This window comes from Gossypium arboreum, chromosome 3, assembly GCF_025698485.1.
Source record: "Gossypium arboreum isolate Shixiya-1 chromosome 3, ASM2569848v2, whole genome shotgun sequence".
Taxonomy (NCBI): Eukaryota; Viridiplantae; Streptophyta; class Magnoliopsida; order Malvales; family Malvaceae; genus Gossypium; species Gossypium arboreum.
The window spans coordinates 41,747,289-41,770,435 of NC_069072.1; the positions used below are offsets into that span (position 1 = coordinate 41,747,289).

At 34.2% G+C, this 23,147-nt stretch overlaps 3 protein-coding genes across 3 annotated transcripts; 1 reads left to right on the forward strand and 2 right to left on the reverse strand.

Moving 5' to 3' along the window:
- Positions 1–13,008: 13,008 nt before the first annotated feature.
- Positions 13,009–15,018, forward strand: LOC108465120 (protein NSP-INTERACTING KINASE 2-like). The gene is made up of 7 exons (XM_017765433.2): positions 13,009–13,297; positions 13,395–13,527; positions 13,629–13,700; positions 13,789–13,932; positions 14,022–14,093; positions 14,174–14,233; positions 14,354–15,018. The coding sequence occupies exons 1-7, from the start codon at positions 13,201–13,203 to the stop codon at positions 14,523–14,525; spliced, it is 750 nt and encodes a 249-aa protein (XP_017620922.1). The 5' UTR covers positions 13,009–13,200; the 3' UTR covers positions 14,526–15,018.
- LOC108465119 (peroxidase 11) lies at positions 14,630–17,413 on the reverse strand. Its single transcript, XM_017765432.2, has 3 exons — positions 15,554–17,413; positions 15,299–15,464; positions 14,630–15,214 (listed from the first exon to the last, which is right to left on the reverse strand). Exons 1-3 carry the CDS (start codon positions 15,965–15,967, stop codon positions 14,787–14,789), a joined length of 1,008 nt encoding a protein of 335 aa, XP_017620921.1. The 5' UTR covers positions 15,968–17,413; the 3' UTR covers positions 14,630–14,786.
- Positions 17,414–17,506: 93 nt separating this feature from the next.
- On the reverse strand, positions 17,507–18,465 carry LOC108465112 (uncharacterized). The gene has a single exon (XM_017765428.2). The coding sequence runs from the start codon at positions 18,463–18,465 to the stop codon at positions 17,653–17,655; it is 813 nt and encodes a 270-aa protein (XP_017620917.1). The 3' UTR covers positions 17,507–17,652.
- Between the last annotated feature and the right edge of the window lie 4,682 nt (positions 18,466–23,147).

Below are 23,147 nucleotides of genomic sequence, written 5' to 3' on the forward strand. Positions count from 1 at the left end.
TTTGATGAACTGTCATGCACGCCTGAGGAGTGCATGAAGTGTGCAGTATCGCTCTTGAAAGATTCGACCTACCAATGGTGGAACACTCTAGTGTCTGTGGTATCGAGAGAGAGAGTAACTTAGGAATTCTTTCAGGAAGAGTTCCAAAAGAAGTATATTAGCCAGAGGTTTATAGACCAAAAGAGGAAGGAATTTCTAGAGTTAAAGCAAGGCAGTAAGACAGTGATGGAGTATGAACAAGAGTTTGTGAAACTCAGCAAATACGCACGGGAGTGCATGTCTTCAGAAGTCGCCATGTGTAAAAGGTTTGAAGATGGTCTAAATGAGGATATCCGAGTATTTGTTGGCATTTTAGAGCTAAGAGAATTTGTGGTACTCATTGAGAGAGCATGTAAGGCAGAAGAATTGGTTAAAGAGAGGAGAAATACGGCTATTGAGTCGAGGGATTCAAGGAAAAGACAGATGGGGAAATCACATTAGTCCTCATCCAAGAAATCTAAGGAATTCTCTACCCGATCGAATGCTTCTGTGGGGTTCTTGAACAGGAGCAAGAACCAACAGAACACGGCCTCTAGAGCCCAAGTCACCTCTATCGCGAGTGTCGGTAGTGCTCGGCCAAATAGGCCAGAATGTTCGCAATGTGGTAGATGCCATTTCAGTGAGTGCTGAGGTAAAGAAATAAGGTACTTCAAATGTGGGTCACTAGACCACTTTATCCGAGACTGTCCCAAAATGGAAAAGAGAGAGAAAAGAAAGAAGTGAAGGCAAGTAGTGCTCTATTGAAGGGTAGACCACAAAAGAACTCTAGAAGCGGGGCTACTAGTAGAGGTGAGCCAAGAGATGCTGCAGTGAGGTCCGAGAGCAGAGCGGCTGCAAGGACTTAAGCTATTCGTGCCCGTGAAGAGGCATAATCTCCCAACGTGATCACGGATACCTTTTTTATCCATGAAATATCTGTTGTTGCTTTAATTGACCCGGGGTCTACCCACTCTTATATTTGTATGGAATTAATATCCCGTATGAACATGTTAGTAGAGCCCACAGAATTTGTGATAAAAGTGTCCAACCCCTTGGGTAGATATGTGCTAGTAGACCAAGTATGTAAAAATTGTCCTTTTACAATTAGGGGTCATTGTTTTTCAGCCAACTTGATGTTGTTGCCGTTTAATGAATTCGATGTAATCCTTGGGATGGATTGGTTGACTTCTCATAGTGTTGTAGTGGACTGTGGGAGAAATATTATTAAATTGAAATGTGAAGACGGGAATATTCTTCGGGTTGGGCCAGATGAATCGAATAATTTGCCCGTGATAATATCGTCATTGATTGCTGAGAAATATTTGAGGAAAGGATACGAGGCTTACCTTGCTTTTGTGTTGAATACTCAAATGTCTAAATTGAAGGTAGAATCGATACCAGTGGTTTGTGAGTTTATAGATGTGTTTTCGGAAGAATTACCCGAACTACCTCCAGTAAAGGAATTCGAGTTTAGAATCGAGTTGGTACCTAGCAAAGCACCCATTTCTATTACTCCGTATAGGATGGCTCCAACTGAATTAAAGAAGTTAAAGGCTCAGCTTCAAGAATTGATAGATAAAGGTTTTGCGAGATCTAGTTTTTCACCGTGGGGCGCATCAGTGTTATTTATGAAGAAGAAAGATGGTTCAATGAGGCTATGTATTGACTACCGCCAACTGAACAAGGTGACGATAAAGAATAAGTGTCCTCTACCAAGGATCAATGATTTTTTTGATCAATTGAAAGGATCTACGGTGTTCTCCAAGATTGATTTGAGATATGGTTATTATCAGTTAAGGGTTAAAGAGCAAGATGTACCAAAGATTACGTTTCGGATGAGATATAGGCATTATGAGTTCCTCATCATGCCCATTGGTTTGACTAATGCCCCAGCGGTATTTATAGATCTGATGAACCGCATTTTTTAGCCTTATCTAAATAATTTTGTTGTTGTATTTATCGATGACATACTAATTTACTCACGTGATGAGAGTGAACACGCGAAGCATTTGAGGACTGTATTACAAACCCTGAGAGACAAACAATTGTACGCCAAGTTCAGTAAGAGCGAATTCTGGCTTAAAGAGGTTGGATTTCTAGGACACATTGTGTAGGGTGGTGGGATTAGAGTTGACCCAAGCAAAATCTCGGCTATTGTTGAATGGAAACCGTCGAAGAATGTGACGGAGGTCCGAAGCTTTTTAGGTCTGGCTAGATACTATAGGAGATTTGTAAATGGATTCTCTATGATAGCTGCCCCAATGACAAGACAGTTACAAAAAGATGTCAAGTTCGAATGGACAGAAAAGTGCCAATAGAGTATCAAGCAATTAAAGGCTTTGTTGACCAAAGCCCCAGTGTTAATGCAACCGGAGTCGGGTAAGGAATTTGTGATATATAGCGATGCCTCATTGAATGGTTTGGGGTGTGTGCTTATGCTAGAAGGCAAGGTTATAGCCTATGCCTCATGACAGCTAAAGCCACGTGAGAAAAATTACCCGACGCATGATTCAGAGTTGGCCACCATCGTATTCGCATTGAAGATTTGGAGGCACTATTTGTATGGAGAGAAATGCCGAGTATTCACCGATCACAAGATTCTTAAGTACTTGATGACTTAAAAGGAGTTAAATTTGTGGCAACGATGATAGCTAGAGCTAATAAAGGATTATGAGATGATTATCGACTACCATCCGAGAAAGGCGAATGTAGTCACCGACGCTTTGAGTAGAAAGTCATTTTTCGCTTTAAGAGCCATGAATACCCAGCTATCTATGTCTAGCGATGGTTTGGTCCTAGCAGAGTTGAGAGCTAGACCGACATTTTTACAAGAGGTCCGTGAAGCTAAGGAAGGTGATAAGGAGTTGCAAGCTAAGATGGCTCAGTGTGAGACGGAAAGTAAATCCGAGTTTCGTGCTGGTGTCGATAGGTGTTTGATGCTCAAAGATAGAATTTGTGTACCCAAGAACAACGAGTTGATCTGGAAGATATTAGATGAGGCACATAGCGGGTGTTTGTCCGTCCACCCAAGTAGTGTGAAAATGTACAACGACCTGAAAAAAATATATTGGTAGTCAGAGATGAAAAGAGATATTTCAGAGTTCGTTTCTAAGTGTTTTGTTTGTTAGCAAGTGAAGACTGAACACCAAGTATCTTCGGGTCTACTTCAGTCTATCATGGTCCCCGAGTGGAAGTGGAATCGAATCACTATGGATTTTTTGACGGGTTTACCGGTAACCCTGAAAAAAAAGGATACTATTTAGGTTGTTATGGATAGGCTAACAAAGTCGACACATTTTATACCAGTGCGTACCGACTACTCCCTTGAGAGATTAGCTGAATTATACGTTTTTAAGATTGTGAGACTACACGAGGTGCCCTTGTCGATTGTTTCAGATAGGGACTAGAGATTTACCTCGAGGTTTTGGAAAAAATCACAAGAGGCATTGGGAACAAAGTTTATTTTTACTACGGCGTTTCACCCGCAAACTGACGGCCAGTCGGAAAGAGTGATTCAGATTTTAGAAGACATGTTGCGGTGTTGTGTTCTTGAGTTTCAAGGTAGTTGGGAAAGGTACTTGCCATTGGTTGAATTCGCCTACAACAACAGTTTTCAGACAAGTCTAAAAATGGCGCCTTATGAGGCTTTCTTTGCGCGAAAATGTCAAACGCCCTTTTATTGGACTGTGCTCAGAGAGAGTCGGATTCATGGGGTCGATTTAATCAAAAATACTGAAGAGAAAGTTAAAGTGATTCATGAGTACTTGAAGGTCACCTCAGATAGACAGAAATTCTACGCAGATTTGATACGAAAGGAAATTGAGTTTCAAGTCGGCGATAAGGTATTTTTGAAAGTATCCCTATGGAGGAAAGTCCTCAGATATGGTAGAAGAGGCAAGTTGAGTCCTCGTTTCATAGGACCTTATGAGGTTATCGAGAGAGTAGGACCGGTTACCTATAGATTGGCTTTGCCACTAGAGTTAGAAAAGATTCACGACGTATTTCATGTGTCCATGCTACGTCGATATAGATCAGACCCTTCGCATGTGATTGCACCAACAAAGGTTGAGATTCTTTTGGACATGACTTATGGCGAAGATCTAGTCAAGATATTGGCTCGAAAAGTCAAATAGTTAAGAAATAAGAGTATTGCACTCGTGAAAGTTTTATGGCATAGTCATGGAGTCGAGGAAGCCACATGGGAACCCGAGGAGAATATGAGAGATCAGTACCCAAACTTATTCACCAGTAAGATTTTCGGGGACTAAAATCCCTAAGGGGGAAAAATGTAACAACCTGATTTAGGGCCTAGTAAGAATAGTGGTCTCAGGACCACAAATCTGAAGTCAGAAAAATTATTTTATTATTATTTTGATATTATAGCATGTTTTTAAGAGTGCGTGAAAAATTTGGTGAAGTAATTTTAGCGTTTGTGAGCTTAATTGCGAAAAATGACTAAATTGCATAAAGTGCAAAAGTCCTAATTTGATAGCTAAAAGTGTCAAATATCTAGAGAATAAAATTTGGGGGTCTTTAAAGGGCAATTAGACCCTTTTAAAAGAGCTTGGCCGGCCATGAGACAAAGAAGAGTAAATGGTCAAAATGTTAGGTAAGTGATGACATATTAGGTGATAAAATAATACCCTAAGTGTCTAGCATTCATCTTTTTCACCTATTCTTTCTTCTTAACCGAAAATATCATCCAAGAGAAGAGTTTTGAAAGCTTGAAAATTTCAGCAACTTTAAGCCTTCACAAGTAAGTGATTTTAATGGCTTTTCTTGAATATTTTTGTACTTTTGAGACCCTTAAAGCATGAGCTTTCAAATGAGGGTACTATTTTATAAAATGATCAAGAGTGTAGGGTTTTTCCATGAAAGGATTTGTAAAGGTTGCTGATTTTTTTATGGAAGAAAATGAGTCTTGGATGTCTTATAAACAACTTTTGTGAAATGTGTTAGCATGAAAACACCTAAAAGGACTATATTGCATAAGTTGTAAAATAGATGTTAAGTATGTGAAATAGTAGGAATTTGAAGTTGCTATAAGAGTAACAAAGGTTTCGCTCAATACTCGAATCAACAATTGAAGCATCTGAGGTTGCATTAATTGGGGATACACGACAGAAGGAATTGCTTTATTTATAAACTTCACCTTCAACAAGCGTAGATTTCTTTTTTGTTTTCAATAGCCTTTTTCTATTCGAATAATGTGTCTTTTCCTAAGACCTGAGAGTGGTAAAGTAAATAAAAAAGTAAATAATAAATAAAGAATAAAATAAAATATATATATATATATAATAATAATCAAATCGCACTATCTCTGTAATAAGTAAATGCCTCTTTTTCTCCTGAAGTTGTCGGAATTATTCGTAATAAGATATTGGCTACAATTGAAAAGGTCTTATCAATAAAATTTCCATTTATCTGCGATCTAGGCATAGGTAGCAATCCATTCGGCTAGGCTTAAGATATGAAGAAATTCGATAAAAATTGATTTTCGGGCTTAAGGGTAAAATGGTAATTTTGTGAAAGTCTAGGGACAAAATGGTCATTTTACTAAAGATATGAATTTTCGATTGCTTAATTTTATTTAGTGATTAAATATTTCATTTTATTATTATAGATCAAGAAATACCGAATTCGAACCTAGATCGGGGGAAAGCCAAGCAAATCGACTAAATCGACTAGTCGCCACATTTTGTAATCCAAGGTAAGTTGCATGTAAATAGTAAAACTACATTAATAATATATGTATTTAAATTATATTGAAATTATTATAGCATAAATTGCTTGATTGGGGAAATGAGAAAATGTGATGAGAATAGAGATAGTAGAATTCCCAATTGAACCTTAGGAAATAAATCGGATATTCATGCCATGACGTTTGGGTCACTTGTGTGAGCTAGTGTACGACATGTCTGGGACATGTATCAGCCACATTATGAGAGCCAGTGTAAAACCATGCTTGGGACATGGCATCAGTATTGAGACGAGTGTTAGTGCAAGACATGTCTGGGACATGAATCGGCTTCGAGACGTGAGTCAGTGTAAGACATGTCTAGGACATGCATCGGCTACAAGATGTGTTAGTGTAAGACCATGTCTGGGACACGGATTGGCATAGATATGCTATAGCTTGTGTAAGACCATGTCTGGGACATGGCATCGACACATTACCCCATGTTTGAGGCTTAATGAATATCTGATAGTGTTCCAAATGGTTCAACAATGAAAGTTATGATTTCAAGTTAATGAGGAAAGTATAAACGTGTTGTGAGTGGTACAGGTACCTATATGGTATGTATGAAATGTGAGCTCAGTATATGCTATATGAGGTGTATTGAATATTGATGAGTAAGTTATGCTTATGTCACTTGTGCATTATGATACTTATTGATGAATGGTAAAGTTATGTTGAATATTTATTTATGTGCAACTTACTAAGCTTTATGCTTATGTTGAATATTTATTTATGTGCAACTTACTAAGCTTTATGCTTACTTCCTCTCATTTTTCATTTTCTTATAGTGCCGCCTATCTAGCTCAAGGACCAAAGAAAGTCAGAGATATCGATCACAGTATCAATCGAAGCATTTGATATAGTTTGATGTATATTTTTGAATATGGCATGTATAGGGCTTAGACTTTACTATTTTTGTGTCATTGAGAACTGGCCAAATGAGTTGTCTTGGATTGGAAACCTTTCATTTTGTATTAAGCCTTGAATGATGGAAAATGTTTATTTTGATTTATGCAAATGAAGTTACTCTCATGGATGAGTAATTACTTAATTGATATGTAGTCTATTGTGGCTGATTGGTTTCAATAAGTTATTCTTGCATTGGTTTGGTTGCTTTTGTGTAGGTTGTGTAAGTAAGGGTGGTAAAGAGGTTTGGTAAATATCCTTATATCGTCTACATAGGTAGACACACGGGCATGTATCTAGGCCGTCTACCACATGGGCGTGTGGTTCGGCCGTGTGTTCCCTGCACATAAAAATTTCAAGTCAATATGCATGGTAGTAAACACACGGGCAGAGAAACGGCCGTGTGCCTTAGCCGTGTAATGGACACGGCCTAGCACACGGGCGTGTGCCTTGGCCTTGTGACATTTTGGGGATGCTGACGTCAGAAATAAAATGTCCATGTTTTTGCATACGGGTTAGGACACGGACGTGTCATGGCCGTGTGAAGGACACAGGCGAAGGACACGGATGTGTGCCAGGCCATGTGAAAACCCCTGTAGGTGTGCATTTAGAATTAATTCCACACAGGTGGAGGACACGGGCATGTCCCTGTATTTCTTAGGCCGTGTGAGCTACTCGAGCCATTAACACGACCATGTTGAAATGGCCACACGGGCGTGTTGCCCTTTTACACGGGTGTGTGCCCTATTTCAAAGTCAAATTCTCTATAGATGGTTTAAGGACCCGGGCTGATCCCAAATGGTTTTCAATGGTCAATTTGGGGCTCGAAAGCCCATAATAAGAAGTTTAAAGTGGAAATTGAAAAAGTTCTAAAACGGGACCAAGTCTTGGTGACTTGGGGAACGCTTGCGTGCATGAGATCGAGTTAGTTAATGTCTCGTATTCTGCTCCAGCATGGGTTACGGGTGTGGAGTGTTACAGTTCTTGAAACCTTTTAATTGCTAATGTGTTGATTGGAAGCTTGATAGTGAATTTGAGCTAGTTTGTATAGTAATTTGTATAGATTTTAAGTTAAAGGATTTAAATAAAAGCATGTGAAATTTGGAATGGTTTTATTGAAATATTTTAAAATTTAAAGATTGTTTTTAGATGGTTAAATGTTCGGCTAATTCAGGCATTTGAGATAATTGTGAAAATAGACTTATTTTAATATTAGGGATTAAATTGAATAAAGTGTAAAGGTTTAGGGTAATTGTGAAAAATTTGTAATTAGGAAGGAATATGTACTAAATTGATTATTATATGAAATTGTAGCTAATTAATGAAATAAATTATTTTATAGATCAAGAACAAGTAGATAACCGAGGAAAAGGGAAAGTTGTTGAATAATCCCTGAACTTTCATTGTCTTTGCAGTTTAGCCCTGGTAAATTCGTACAGTTTAGTTTAAATTAATTTGAAATGTTATATTGATGTTGTGTTGTGGTTCTTTTATATTTTAGATATAATTAAACTATTATAATTTGTTGTGAGTTGAGAAAGTAAATGATTTAAATATTATTAATATAATGATTTACCGAGCTCGGATGAATGTAGAATAGGATACATTTGACATGCCAATAGGTTTTAATGCGTGCGGTACGGGTTTTGACTTGTGATGAAATGGTGATTGTTGACACGTTTTTGTCCACTGAATATACCCAAGTCCAGCATTTGTTGCGGACTATCATGTTATATTTACTTTGATTTTGATGTGTTATTGGGAGTGGATGTACGGCCTACGGGCTTGGCACTTGGTGCCCATGTGTGTTCTAGGTTAGTTAAGCTCTTTTGAGCGTTCTGGTGTGTTCTGGATGGTTAACCGTGTATCTGTTTCTGTTTATATAGTTCATGGGGTAGGTTTTAATGATTATATGTTTCGTTATTAAATCTTATAAATGTTTACTTGATCATCTGAAGGTATAAAGTGAGTTGATATTAAATGATTCAGTATGATCGATCAAATTATACAATATGTGTATAGACATAAAGACTCACCTGTTGAATGATTGTGCTTGACAAGATTATCATTTATAAACGATTATTATGATTAATATATTTATATGGTAAGTTTATTGTTTCAACCATTGAACTTACTAAGCTCTGGTGAAGCTTACTCGTGTTCTTTCCTGTTTCTTGTAAAAAAAATATTTTCTGGAGTCTGGCAATCGGATCAACTTGAAGATCACACTATCCAGATGCATTTTGGTAGACTTTGATATGTTTATTTTGGGTTATATGACATGTAATAGGTGTGTTTGTATATATTTGGATACTTATTTCAAATGTTATGTTTTAAGCTTGGTATTAGCTTACTTGTGTATGTGCCTTTAATCTTGGTGTGAATATGTTATATAAAGTTGTTTTGGTCATTTGATATAAACCTTATGTAAGTGTTTGAATCATGGTATGAATGAATGTGAATGAATAAGAAGAAATGGTAAGTTTGACATGAGTTTTATATATAAACTTATGAGCTTGAATGCAAATTAGTTTGGTGTGACATGTAAATTGAGGTTGATAATTGAATTGTGGTGTCAATGAGGACACATTGGTCACACACTTAGGTTGAATGTTTTGGTATGTTTTAGACTTGTCTAAATGTATTTTTAAAGTATAGAAATCGTTTATTTTGATTTGGCCTGATACCTAAGTTTTGAATAAAAGTTTGCCTTATTTTGAAAGCTTTTTAAGGTGCACACAGCCTGAGACACAGTTTGTCACACGACCGTGTGCTTTATTAATTTTAGGTGTAGGATTTTTCACACCGTCACAGTTAGTTACACGATTTGAGCAGACAGATGTGTGGAGTAGCCATATGGGCGTTGAGGTAGCCACAAGACCATGTTTGAGGCCGCACGGGCTGGTCTCTTTCATACAGCCGTGTGACCTCTATTTCCAAAATTTTCAAAAAATTTTCATGTTTTTCTGTTTTGATTCAAATTAGTCCCTAATTGTTCCCATACTATTTTTAAGGTCTCATAAGCTCATTTTAAGGCCCGTAAATGTTATTTTGCTATGAATGAAATGCAAATTTGAATGGTATTATTTAAATTAATAAATGAATAGTTTAATTATGTAAATTGTTTTGATATGTGTTGTAATACTTCGTTACCCTACTTTGGCGATAGAGACAGGTTAGGGGTGTTATAATCATGGTAATTGAACCAAATGATTCAATTTCAATTAATATTGTTATTGAATCAAGAAATGATATTTTTGAATAAAATAGATTTAATTCTATTTCAAGACAATTACATTCACAACAATTAATTCATTCTTCAAAAGAGAATGAGATTTCATTGGAACAAATTGATAATAATAATGAATTTTGTCAAGAACTAAGAAGTAAAAGGATTAAAAAGGTTAAAGATTTTGGACCGAATTTCACTATGTTCCTTCTGGAAGGAAAATGTAAAAGTATAGGCAATAAAATACATTACTGTTATAATACAGAATCTAATCCTATTACATTTGAAGAGGCAATGAAATCTCAAAACTCTACTTTTTAGAAAGAAGTAATAAATGATGAGATGGGTTCAATAATGGGAAATCAAATTTGGATCTTAGTTGATCTTCCACAGTGTTCCAAACTAATAGATTGTAAATAGATCTTCAAAAGAAAATGAAGGCCGATGGAACCATTGATAAATTTAAAGCAAGGTTGGTAGCCAAATGTTTTACACAAAAACAATGTATTAATTACTTTTATTCCTATGCTTCAGTAGCAAGAATTGCTACGATTAGACTCTTAATATCACTTACCTCAATGTATAATTTGATTGTTCACCAAATGAATGTTAAAACTGTATTTTTAAATGGTGAATTGGAAGAGGAAGTTTACATGAAACAACCAAAAGGATTTATAGTTCCAAGAAAAGAGCATAAGGCATGTAAGGTTGTTAAATTTCTATATAAGCTTAAACAAGCACCAAAGCAATGACACCAAAAATTTGACAAGGTTGTTCTAGCTAATGGTTATAAAATAAATGAATCCGATAAGTGCATATATAGAAAATTTGACAGTGGAAAAGGTTTCATAATTTTCTTATATGTATATGACATGCTCATATATGGCACAAATTTGGAACAAATAGAAAACACAAAGAAATTCTTGTCAAATAACTTTATTATGAAGGGTATAGGTGTAGCATATGTTATTCTTAGGATTAAAATAATCTGAGAGGAAAGTACTATAACTTTATCACTATCACATTACATTGAAAAGGTGCTTAAAAAGTATGATCTTTTCAATTTTACACCAACATCTACACCCATGGATCCTCAAATAAAATTAGTATCTAATGCTGGTAGGAAAATTGATCAATTGAAATATGCAAGTCTAATTGGTTGTCTTATGTATATAATGATTTATACAAGACCAGATATTGCATATGTTGTTGGAAAATTAAGTAGGTACACAAGTAATCCAAATAGTTTACATTAACAAACTTTGAATATAGTTCTTAGGTACTTAAAGAAAACTATTAACTATGGGTTGTGTTATAATGGATATCCTTCACTTTTAGAGAGATATTCAGATGCTAGTTGGGTTACAAGTTTGGAAGATCATGCTTCTACTAGTGAATGGACCTTCAATCTTGGTGGAGGAGACATTTCTTGGTGTTCCAAGAAACAAACATGTATTACTGATTCCACCATGGTAGCAAAATTTATTGCATTACTCGCTGTATCTATAGAAGCAGAATGGTTAAGAAATTTGCTTTGTGATGTACCTCTATGGCCTAAACCAATTTCACATATTTCTATCAGTTGTGATAGTAAGACTACTCTAGAAAAGGCATATAACCAAATATATAATGAAAAATTTAGTCACATTGGATCAAGACATAACTATGTCCAATAATTAATCTCTAATAGGGTAATCACTATTAATTATGTGAGGTCAAGTGAAAATTTGGTGGATCCTTTGCCAAAAAGTCTTGTTAGAGATGTAGTCAACAAGACCTCAAAGGGGATGAGACTCAAGCCCATTAATTAGATTAATTAGAGTCACCCATGATAAAAACTCGACTCAACGCTTAGTATAATGTCAAGTCTTGAGTTCAATGAGACAAAATACATCATTAGCATGTCATTACTAGCACTATAAATAAATTCATCCTAAGATTAATGAGCTAGGTACCCGTAATAATAAAGGAAGGATGAGTAATATACTCTTAACAGACCCATAATATAAATATGTTATAGTGTTATAATTATGGGAGCACTATGTGAGTGGAAGTGTGGTCGCTTCTAGGAGCTCAAGGGCTTGGCTCTGACAACACTCATGAAAAGAGGACACAAACATATGGCCATAATAGTGTCCTTAGATACTATGCATTGACCGATGTTGAAATCATTATATGAGATGTGTTCGATTAATCAAATAGGATAACTGGTTCAAAGCTTAGTTTACCATGCAATTTCTATTAACTTTAACATATTTTCACCAAGTGAAAGTTCAATTGTAAGACACCTTCATTTTTGCTATTTGATTATCAAGAATAACAAAATCTAAAATATTTTGAAAATGGGGGAGATTATTGGAATATTTTCAACCATATTTATAGTGTTCTAATAATTATAAATGAAATGGCGTAATTAATCAAAAGTTATATCTTTTGGTTATTGACAAAGAATTATGACTATTCAAACAATATTATTTGAATAATTATGTTTAATCAAGAGACATTAGATGAATAATTATGTCTCTTTTAAAAATATTATTATTAAAAAAGACACCTATTGAAAGATGTCTCTATAAAGAGAAATGTTACTAATTTTTTTGTTATACATTACTCAGTGTTTAGTTGACTATTTTCGTTTTCGTCAGTGTAAAATACAAATAATCATCGGGCTTCATTGTATAGGTTCATTTGCTTGAAACTCATTTGCACACTGAGTATAGGTACGGGTGAATAGAACCTTAAAAATAATGGTTTGATACATGCCTTGAAGCCTTGTCCTATTTCCATATTTTCTGTTCTAATTGTTGTTCATGTTTTATTCGTGTACTTAAAATTTTCCTCACCGAAATTTTTATACTAACAATATGATCCCACCAGGGTTAACTTGGGCCAAGTTGCATGTATTGGAATTGCTTTCGCTCTTTTTTACCACAATATAGGAACATCTCAGCAATGCTGCTTTCCCTTTCTTTTGATTATGCATATGCCTTCCTGATATCCCACTTCAGTCCTTGGCATCTGCAAACTCAATTTTACGCTCTCCTTTGTACTATATATTGGGAATATTATAACTTTATAAAAGGCAATTTTCACAAGGGAATTTGTTCCATCTGAAGGGCTAACAGCCACTTAGAAAATGCAAGGATATCATTATTCCCTTCAAACTAAAGTGGCTAGTGATTGATTTACTCAAGGGTTGCATACTCCAGTTATGAGCTTTACACTCCTTAATTAAAGCTTACTGCCTTTCACAGCTTATTTCTTATAATCCTGTGAGTGTAAACAATTTTTTGTGCTTCAGTCCCGAATGAGTATCAGGACAGAGATTTCTGTTTTAGTGTGTTGTCTGGTTTTTTCCAGCTTGTCGACTTCTGGTTCCCCATCAAATGGTGTCGGCTCTGAAGGTAACAAATGTCCCTTTCTACTGTAATCAAAGACATGGTTGTCTCCATAATCTTTATGCATGTATCTTCTTTTTTTTTTTTTGGGAAAAATTTACAGTAATTGCTTTAATGGGAATAAAAAGCTTCCTGGTTGATCCAAATGGGGTTCTTGAAAATTGGGATGAAGCCTCCCCAGATCCATGCACCTGGAGTATGGTCACTTGCTCTGCCGATGGTCAAGTTATTGGCTTGTAAGTAGCATTAGTTTATGTTGCTTTATAAACAGAGTCCGAGTAACATGGTCTTGTTCATGCTCATAGACTGATAATTGGTTGAAATGATTTTGTTGCAGAGGAGCTCCAAGCCAGGGATTGTCAGGTGTTGTTGCACCTTCTATTGGGAACTTGACCAATATCCAGACAGTGTAAATATAAAATGCTTACTACAAAAGTTTTCAGGCACTGAAAATAAATGTTATGAGATAAATATATGTATATATATAATTTCTGCAGGCTTCTACAGGACAACAATATATCAGGAAATATACCATCAGAAATAGGGAAGCTTTCAAAGCTTCAAAATCTTGATTTATCCAACAATAATTTCTGTGGTCAAATTCCCACCACCTTTTCTCATTTAAAAAACCTTGAATTCCTGTATGTTCTACTCTTTGATTTAACCCCTTTTTTCTTTTGTTAACATATTAGTGCAATAAGTTTATATAGAATCTGGTGAACTGGTTCAGGAGACTGACTGGTAACAATCTTTCTGGAGAAATTCCTGCTTCTTTGGCTAATCTCACTGACCTTCATTTGATGTAACCACTTCATCCTTTTTTTATTTTTCTTTCCACAAGGATTATATCATATATAATATGGACTTTGTTTAATTTTGCAGAGACTTGTCTTTCAATAATTTGAGTGGTAAAATCCCCATATTACCTGCCCAAGTATTCAAGTAAGTTCCACTTGTAGTTCAACAATTTCTCTTTTTTAAATTAATTTTACTCTTCTGGAAAAATGAAACTGTTGTTCATTATTTTTTAGTTGCTTAAATTGAATTTTTGAGTTGATACAGCATTGAAGGAAACCCTTACCTTTATACCAAAGGAACATACATGGTGGATAAAGGATCATTGCCCAACTCCAGCAAGGCCAAACTCAACAAATCTGGAATTTTTTATGTTATACTCATACTAATGGTTCCTTATTATTATTCTCACTTTTGGGACTCTTCATTTTTCATATGAGTATATATATTTAAAAGAACAACTTTGACAAGCCAGTTTCAATGGGAGAGTACGGATTATTTTTGTATGGTTGGTTTGAAATGAATCTCTTACAGAAACTTCAATTTCTTGGTATACAAGCAAACTTCATTTCTTTTTCTTTTTTTATCTTCAACAACTCAATGAAAACTATAACATCTATTTTCTTTTTATAAATTATTTCTTCTTGACACAAACAAACAATTCATAACCAAGTGCTGGTGTTTAGGCTGTTCCTTTTCTTCAAGTGTTGACAAATCTGCAATTCTTCCTTACTTCACCATTGATAAAGCGATCCGAATTCATAATATTCCCCAGTTTCACCATTGAATCCGAGAACTGATTGAAGAAAGCAACAGGGTCAGCTGCATATTTTTGGACAAGGCTTTTGGTTTCGATTCCAAATAGGCTGGAGTACAATTCTTGGTCTGAATTAAGCAACCCTTCACCTCTCAAAAGTGTATGGTAAAATGAATTGTCAAAAAGATTCGGTGTAACATTATCCATTGCTGTTACATTGTTGTCTCCTGATCCAATTATCGCAGGACAAACTGATCTCAACTCGCTGAGATACGAATCTGATACCGGATTCTTCCCCGAAGTTGCTTCAAAGTCTCCATAAATTCTAGCTCGAAAGCTCTCACAACGTGCCATTCCAATGGTGTGAGCCCCTGCAAGTAATTCACATACGCAGTATCATGAACAATCAAGTCTCAGTTGATTACTCTCCAAAAATTTAAGTAACAAGAGCTTACCGGAAAGAGCCACCATGTCAGTGACTGAGAGACCTTGATAAAGAAATTTAGCTATAATACTAAGAAGACCCTCATTTGCAGAAGGAATGTTTTCCATAGCTAGATCATAGCTAGCCGTTTTCGAATCCTTTCTTCCCACGGGTACATGCCAATAAGGTCCACCAACCTGCAATTAATTGGATAATAAAAATGAGGGCAAGTCAAGAAGTAAGAAATTAGAAAATGTTATCAAGTGTTATAAGGCATTTTAAATACCAGGATGACAGCATCTCTGGCAGCAATGGTGAGGATATCAGCACAAGAAACAATCCCAGGACACTCGGATTCAAGCTTGTTCTTGATTTTATCAATGATTCTGAAACCCTTTAGAGAGTTTAATCCATTGGTTGAAGCTTTCTTTTCTCCTTGTAACTCGATTGTATCATCAAGCAAAATTGACCCATCACAGCCCTGAACGAAACAGTCATGGAAATGTAATCGAAGAATGAAAGCTGCATTGCGAGGATTGGAGAGGACATGACACTCCATTTCCTTCTTCACAATATCAAACACATTAGGACATGTTGATTTGTAATAATCCAATGTCAAAGGAGGGTCAGTTGCAGCAATAGTGGAGCTGAAAATGGAGATACAAATCAAAACAAGGAAGCATTGGAGACTAATCGCCATTCTTTGATATCCAAGCTTGAATGAGTGGGTCAAGAAAGATAAAAGAGTGGGGGGAAACAGGTGGGACTTGGAACATATATAATGAAGCTTTACCTTCTGCCATAGCTGTTTGAGTATATAGTATAAATTTGTGTAAATTAAAGTCAAGAGAGGATACAACTAATGTTGGCATGGTTGGTGGGTGCTCTAAACCATAAGTTATTTAACCCAGACACACTTTCAAAGGTCTTTTGGTAAAAAGGCTGGTCGTAATCTAAATTAACAAAAGGAAATTCATATGAAATGATGTAATCTTTTTTGTATCTGTTATTCAACACATTTAAATTGGTTCAACTTATTAAGTTAAACCAAAATATGAATAAATTCGTGGCTTATTTAGTTTAAAAAAATACTATAATATATAATCACATTTAAAATTTACTCTCAATATCTACTCTTTAATAGAACTACAGAATGCTGAACATTAAATACCTTAACAAATAAAAAAAAAGTGAAAATAGTCATTTTTCTTTTATCTATCCAGCAATGTTATGATTTTTATTTTTTTCATCATAAGTTCAATTTGCACGTTATGGCCCTTTTGCATTTCAGCTTCAGAAACAAGAATAATATAGAACAATCTTTCTTGTATTTTCATTTTTCCCTTGCTTTCTCCATGAAGATGGAAAAAACAATATCTAGAATGCCGAGAAATTTATGCAAAATGGTGATTCTTGATTCTTGAAGTGCAAGAGATTAGTACCACGTGCAGGAAGCAATTCATCGACCAAGTCCAAATATTAGAATTTATGAACTATCAGTGTTGCAGGAATGTAAAATCGGTAAAAACAATATGAAGGGTAATTATACTAAGAATCAAATTACATTTTATCTCATTAAAATATCTATTTGATTAAAATTTTCATTCATTTATATTGTTAGAAACTAACGTGGTCAACATATTAACTAGACAATTATACATTATATGCCATGTGTATCTCATGTCAACGTACAAGGAGCAATTTTAACAATAAAAATCAATAAAATTTTTAATAGAAATTTATTTTTTTATCCAATGCAAAGGAACTAATTTACTCATTTTTTTAATACAAGAGACAAAATACAATCCAACACATAAATAAAGACCTCTATAATACTTTTACCTACAAAAGCTTTACCTGAATATGTCACTCCAATTTTTTGACCAAAACGTATTTAGTTTTGTAAAATTATTTGATAGATGAAAATTTTTAACTACACGGGTTGAAATTTTACCAAAAATGTTGTTGAGATTTTACCTCATGTTTACCATCCAATCACCCTTCATTTAAAAAAATAAAATAAAATTTGTCATTTATATCCAAATATGGAAATGTTACGTCCAAATAATGAACCTTGTGACAAGGTTCAATTAGAAGACCTTCATTTCCTGTACAGATGGCAACAGGTCCATAGGAGACGAATGGTTTCAGTTTACTGGGAATATCCAGCTTTATATGCTTCCTTCACAAAAATTGAAACAGAGCATAGAGCCACTCAAAACATATATATCTTCTAAAGTTTCAAAACAAGTTCAAAAGCTTTTTATAAATTCAACTTAACAGATATGACAAATCACTCTCATACAGCTCTTTCAAAACTAAAACATAAAGTTTCATAAAGCTATAATTTTGTTTTTTTGGTGTGTGAATCAAAAACCTTGTTCACTATGTATACATTTCAGTATCATAAGGCTGATGCTTAATTAGATTGAACCTTGCGTATTGATCCTGCATTTCTCGCGCAAAGCTCAAGTCCAAGCTAGGCAGCACATTCCTTTGCAATAGCGATCTAATCAGAGCCACCACAGAACTACTGAATTCAGGCCATGAAACACACAGTGTTCCCTTTATGTTCTTTAATTGGCATCGACTTAACAGAGCAGCAGCCAAGCCATCAATCATACTACCTGATGGAAAATAGTCTAAACCCTTTAGAAGGGAAGAAGCTACATTGCTACCACCCAATCCTTTTCTTTCGGCTAGCGTCTCCAGCTTAAACGCATAAGTTTCATCCGGTGAGAGCTTTCCCCTGAAGTTCTGGCTCTGAATTGAATCCAAAATCAAAAGTCTGTCAGGAACAATGTCCCCGCCAATTAGCAGCCTCGCAACAAGGTGAGATCTCTCTGCAGAAACACCATGTTGAACTGATACAAGCAGAGTAGATTTATCCCCATTATTCAGGGAATAAATGTTGCAAGTTTTGTCTCTGAAAGAGGGTTCGACAGAGAGGCCGGAGAAAGGGACCTCAGGTAGGATAAGACTTCCAACTAATGTCTTAGGTGACAAATGGTGGAAGATGTACAAAGATGGTGAAGATAATGCAACAATGAGGAGAGATGGGCGAAGGGGCTTTTCAGGCTTAGGAATAGAAAACACAAGGAATGGCGACGCAAGAGATGGTGATGGAGGTATAAAGTTGTTAAGATCTTCCTGAAAGAATCTAGATGGTGGGGGGATTTCTGTTATAAGATCTTCCATTTTTACAATTTAAAGCTCAAGCTCTGCGCACTAGCCAATTAAGCAAAACAGAAATATTATCAGCATCAATCTCCAGATCTCAAGGAGATAAAGAAAACAGTTAAACCTAGTTCTCTAGCCAAAATGTACGAGATTAATAAAATTTCAAAATTTCAACATAGAAAATAAATGTCTAAGAATCAAAGTTCATTGCTTTTTTAGTTAGAGTAAACTATGAACATCATCATTTGGCATTTCTCAGAAGGATGGATAGTCCAACATCAATGAAATTTCATAGCATACTTCACTAAACCAGTAAAAAATCGGTTACTTCCATAATCAACCCTAATGTAATTATCACCCCCTTACAGTCATTAAATCACCCTTTTTCCCCTCATTCAAAGAAACCCAAATTTCCTTAGTGTCATTTTGTCAAATATTTCACATGCATAACCGAGGAACACGCAAAAATAGACAACTTCATTGCCTAAGCAACAAATTTATCCAACAATAGCTGCAGTGATTAGCTTACAGCTCAGACCTTCAAATAAAGCAACTAATTTAAAAAGATATATGTATGAAACAAGAATTAAGAACTAAGACAGGTTAAAAAAAATCACTTACAAAAGAAAAGAGGCATAAGCAAAGGGACTTACCGGTCAGGAAAGATAGACTTGGTTGGGAGGAAGAGCGGTATGTTTTTCACCTCAGATAGGCAGAAGAAAAGGAAAGTTAGTGAGCACTGACCTCTTGGGCAAGTTACGTTTCTTAACTTGTTTGTTTTAGGCTCTATTGTCTCTCCTCCTTCCAAGAACCTGATATGGCCCAGACCATAATGCCATCTGACACCCAAATTTGACGAAGCTTTTGTTTTAGATTTTTGCACAGGCCCAGTCTTAATTTTTCTTCGATTCGGTTGGATGGGTTAAGATTGTAGTTTATAAAGATAAACTGCACTATTAGTCATTAAATTACAGATAAATTTTTATTTTAGTCATTAACCTATTCAAAAGTTTTCATTTGAGTCACTGGACTATTAAACTAGATGTTATATGGCTTTTTTTGTTTACATTGCCTACATCAATCAAAAGCTCTCTTCTATTTCTTTTCTTGTTTTTTTTTTCCATGAAAATGCTTTTGACGTCATAAACCTATAAACCAAAATTCAAACAACTTTTTTTTTGATATCTAACACTGATCGTTACATCGACGTTGATCTAAGGTATGTTCTTCTACTCGTCGATGGGTATTGATCCATCATGCCAATCATCGATTTGTCGTTTGGAGCTCACTGGTGGAACTTTTTTTAAAAAAAAAACTTAATAGTCCAATAACTTAATAAAAACTATTGAATAGTTCATTGACTTAAATTAAAACTTTCAAATAATTTAATGACCTAATTATAATTTTTTTAATTAAGTGACCAAAACAAAAATTTACCTATAATTTAATGACTAATGATATAGTTTACCTTAAATAAATTCTTTTATTTTATAAAAATTTAAAATTTAATTTCTCTATTATAATTTATTGAAATTAATCCCTGCTTTAATGGAAAACTAGCCAGCTTCGTTTGGGAATTTTTTATAATTTTTCTTAAATTTTTGCAAAAGATAATAAAGTTAACTTTAATAAATTTCTTTCAAACATATTATTTTATCACTTATAGCATAAATACATATATATATATTTATTACTTTTATTAAATATTAGTTTACTATCCTGATTTATTTTTGGTAAACTTATAATCAATTATATCAATTAATTTAATTTAAAGCAATTTTTTTATAAAAAAATCAAACTTTTATTAAATCAAATTATAAATGATTGCATTAGGCATAGATTGTTTTAGATCAAATTATGGTTATGGTCCCTCTACTATGTTTAAATTTAATATTTAATATCTATACTTTAATATTATATAATTTATTTCCTCTACATAATTATGGTCAAAATGTTGAGGTCGAATTCTTTCTTAAAAATTCACATAACAATTTTAATCGAAATAATTAAGAATATTAAGTATTTGGACTAACTAATGCCATTAACAAAATTATGTCAAATTAAAATATAAAGTCTAAATCTCAAAAGTAAGCATATTAGAGAGTTTGGGCGTAATTTTACCATTATTTTATAATAATTAAAAAGTTAAAAAAGATTAGGTCATTAATTACTCCAAATAATTAGAACTATTAATAATTTCGATAGTTGACGTGATTTAAAAAAATACACTTATTCTAACTCATTATGCTAAAATCATTATAAAATAAAAAGAGATAGAGAGGGTAAAGAACAAAAAATTATGGGAAGCAATAGAGAATGTATTTTATTGATCAATGAGATTATCACAATGCTTCTTCAAAGTCTCTATTTATAGGCATAAGAAGTATAAATGAAGTAGAGGTGTAATTCTAATGACTATTAGAGTTTAAAGTACATCAAAACTTATCTTGATCTTGATGGACATCCACTTAATAAGAAATTCATAACACTCCCCCTTGGATGTCCATTGGTAGATAATTTGTCTTGAAAAAACCTTATTAGTAAAAACCCTGTGGGATAAAAACCTAATAAAGGAAAAAATGTACACAATCTTCCATTACAAGTTGCCTCTATAACAACCCATTTTCAGTTAAATCGGAACAGTAGTTTTGGGACCACAAATCCGAGGTTGAAATATTTATTTTATTATTATTTTATTTCCTACATCATGATAGTAGTACTGTATAAAAATTTCGTTAAGAAATTTTACCGTTTACATACTTAATTTGATAAAAAAAAGGGACTAAATCGCATAAAGTGCAAAAGTTGAGTTCTAGTAGCTAAAGGTATTAAATAGCTATAGAACTTTAAAGTATGAGTCCTTATGTGGTAATTAGACCATAAATGTTGATATTGGAATATGATGGCTTGGTATTATTGAAATTTTTAATGTTTTTAAAGGTTATAAAATTAATTTAGTAAATAAATGATAAATTAAGTAAAATAAAGTAAATGTATCATCTTTTTCCATTATCTTCAACTAAATTTTCAAAGGAAAGAAAGCCATTAAAGCTTTCTAGGTTCGGCCATGGTATCTATTTTTGTCCCGTTTTTAATTATTTCTATGTTTTCGGGATCGTTGTAGCTTAATCTAGCTAGCCCGGGGACTAATTTGTGAAACTGTTAAACTATTAGGGTTTTTCAATTAATTAATGTGTATAAGTTTTGATGATTTATGGAAGTAAATGATTAGTTGTTGATAAAACAACTTTTGTTAAGTGATTTTTTGATGAAATTGTCAAATAGGGATTAAATTGAAAAATAGAAAATTTTACATGGTGAAATTGTGAAATAAATGAAATATAGGGCTTTCTAGGGACCTATATGAAATCTTTCTATAGTGGGTTGAGGATGAATTACATGATTTTCCTTTTTTATGAGTTAGGGCCTAAATTGAAAAGAAATTAAAAGTATAGGGGCAAAACTGTAATTTTTCTAAAATGTGAATTTGGGTTAATTTGAATAAAATACATATTGAATTGAACAAAATTTATCCATTTAGATCAAGACAAACCTCGTATGGCTTTGGATCGGGGCAAAGATAAAGTTTTAGATTAGTCGCCTTTGTATCTATGTTTACTCATCGAGGTAAGTTCGTGTAATTAAATCGTGTATATATGTTTTAATTGAATTCTACTTGTATTGTGAATTTTTATACGTACATACCGGTTGCATATCCAACGACTTACAACTATTATCGAGCCTCGTTTGAACCTTAGGAATTCGTAGGATACAAATGACATGTCATTAGGGTTTACATGATTCGGGTGCTGGTCTTGAACGTCCTACTGAAGGATGATGTCTGGCATGTGTTACAAATACGCTGTAACTCATGTCAGCAGCATCATATAGCTACGTTTTGACTCACAGCTCGTGTGAGCAGGCCCATTTTCACAGCTTGTGTGAGCATTTTGATTCACAGCTCATGTGAGCATACATGTACAAGATTTGACGGATTACAATTATATGAGTTAGCACACTATGTGTGAATTATCCCAGGTATCCAAAGGTATTCTAAATGGTTCAATAGGCATGATTTGAAAAGAGGATGGTAAGAGTTCGATATGAATTATGACATAATCCCATATGAATTTCATTGAAATAGTAATACATGATATATTGAGAGTTGATATGGATGATATATGAATTTAATACACGATAAAATGTTGTGCTCATCCAAGATCATATTGCCTATGTTATATGTTTAAATGGCTAACATGTTTGGTGTACATGCTTAGGCTTTAACCAAGTTGTGGTTGGAATATGTCATGTTAACTTACCTATTATGTGATTAAATGGTAAGTTATGTTTTACATTATACGAACTTACTAAGCAATTATGCTTACTCCGTGTTATTTTATGTGCTTTATAGTGAATTGGAAGCTCGTTCAGATTGGAAGATTGTCGAAGTTATATCACACTATCCATCGGCTATATCGGTACTTTTAGATGTTTTAAGTTTGGTATAATAGCATGTATAGGTATTTTGGTTATTGAAAACACCATTTGGTTTGGCTTGTGTTATGGCATTGTAACGCCCCAAACCCAACCTAGAGGTTATGGCCGAGTCTGGTGAAGTCACATGAGAAGGTATTTAAAACCGTGTTTACCCAAAAACCATTCCAATTACCACTTTTTACTTAACTCAGAAAGCATATAAT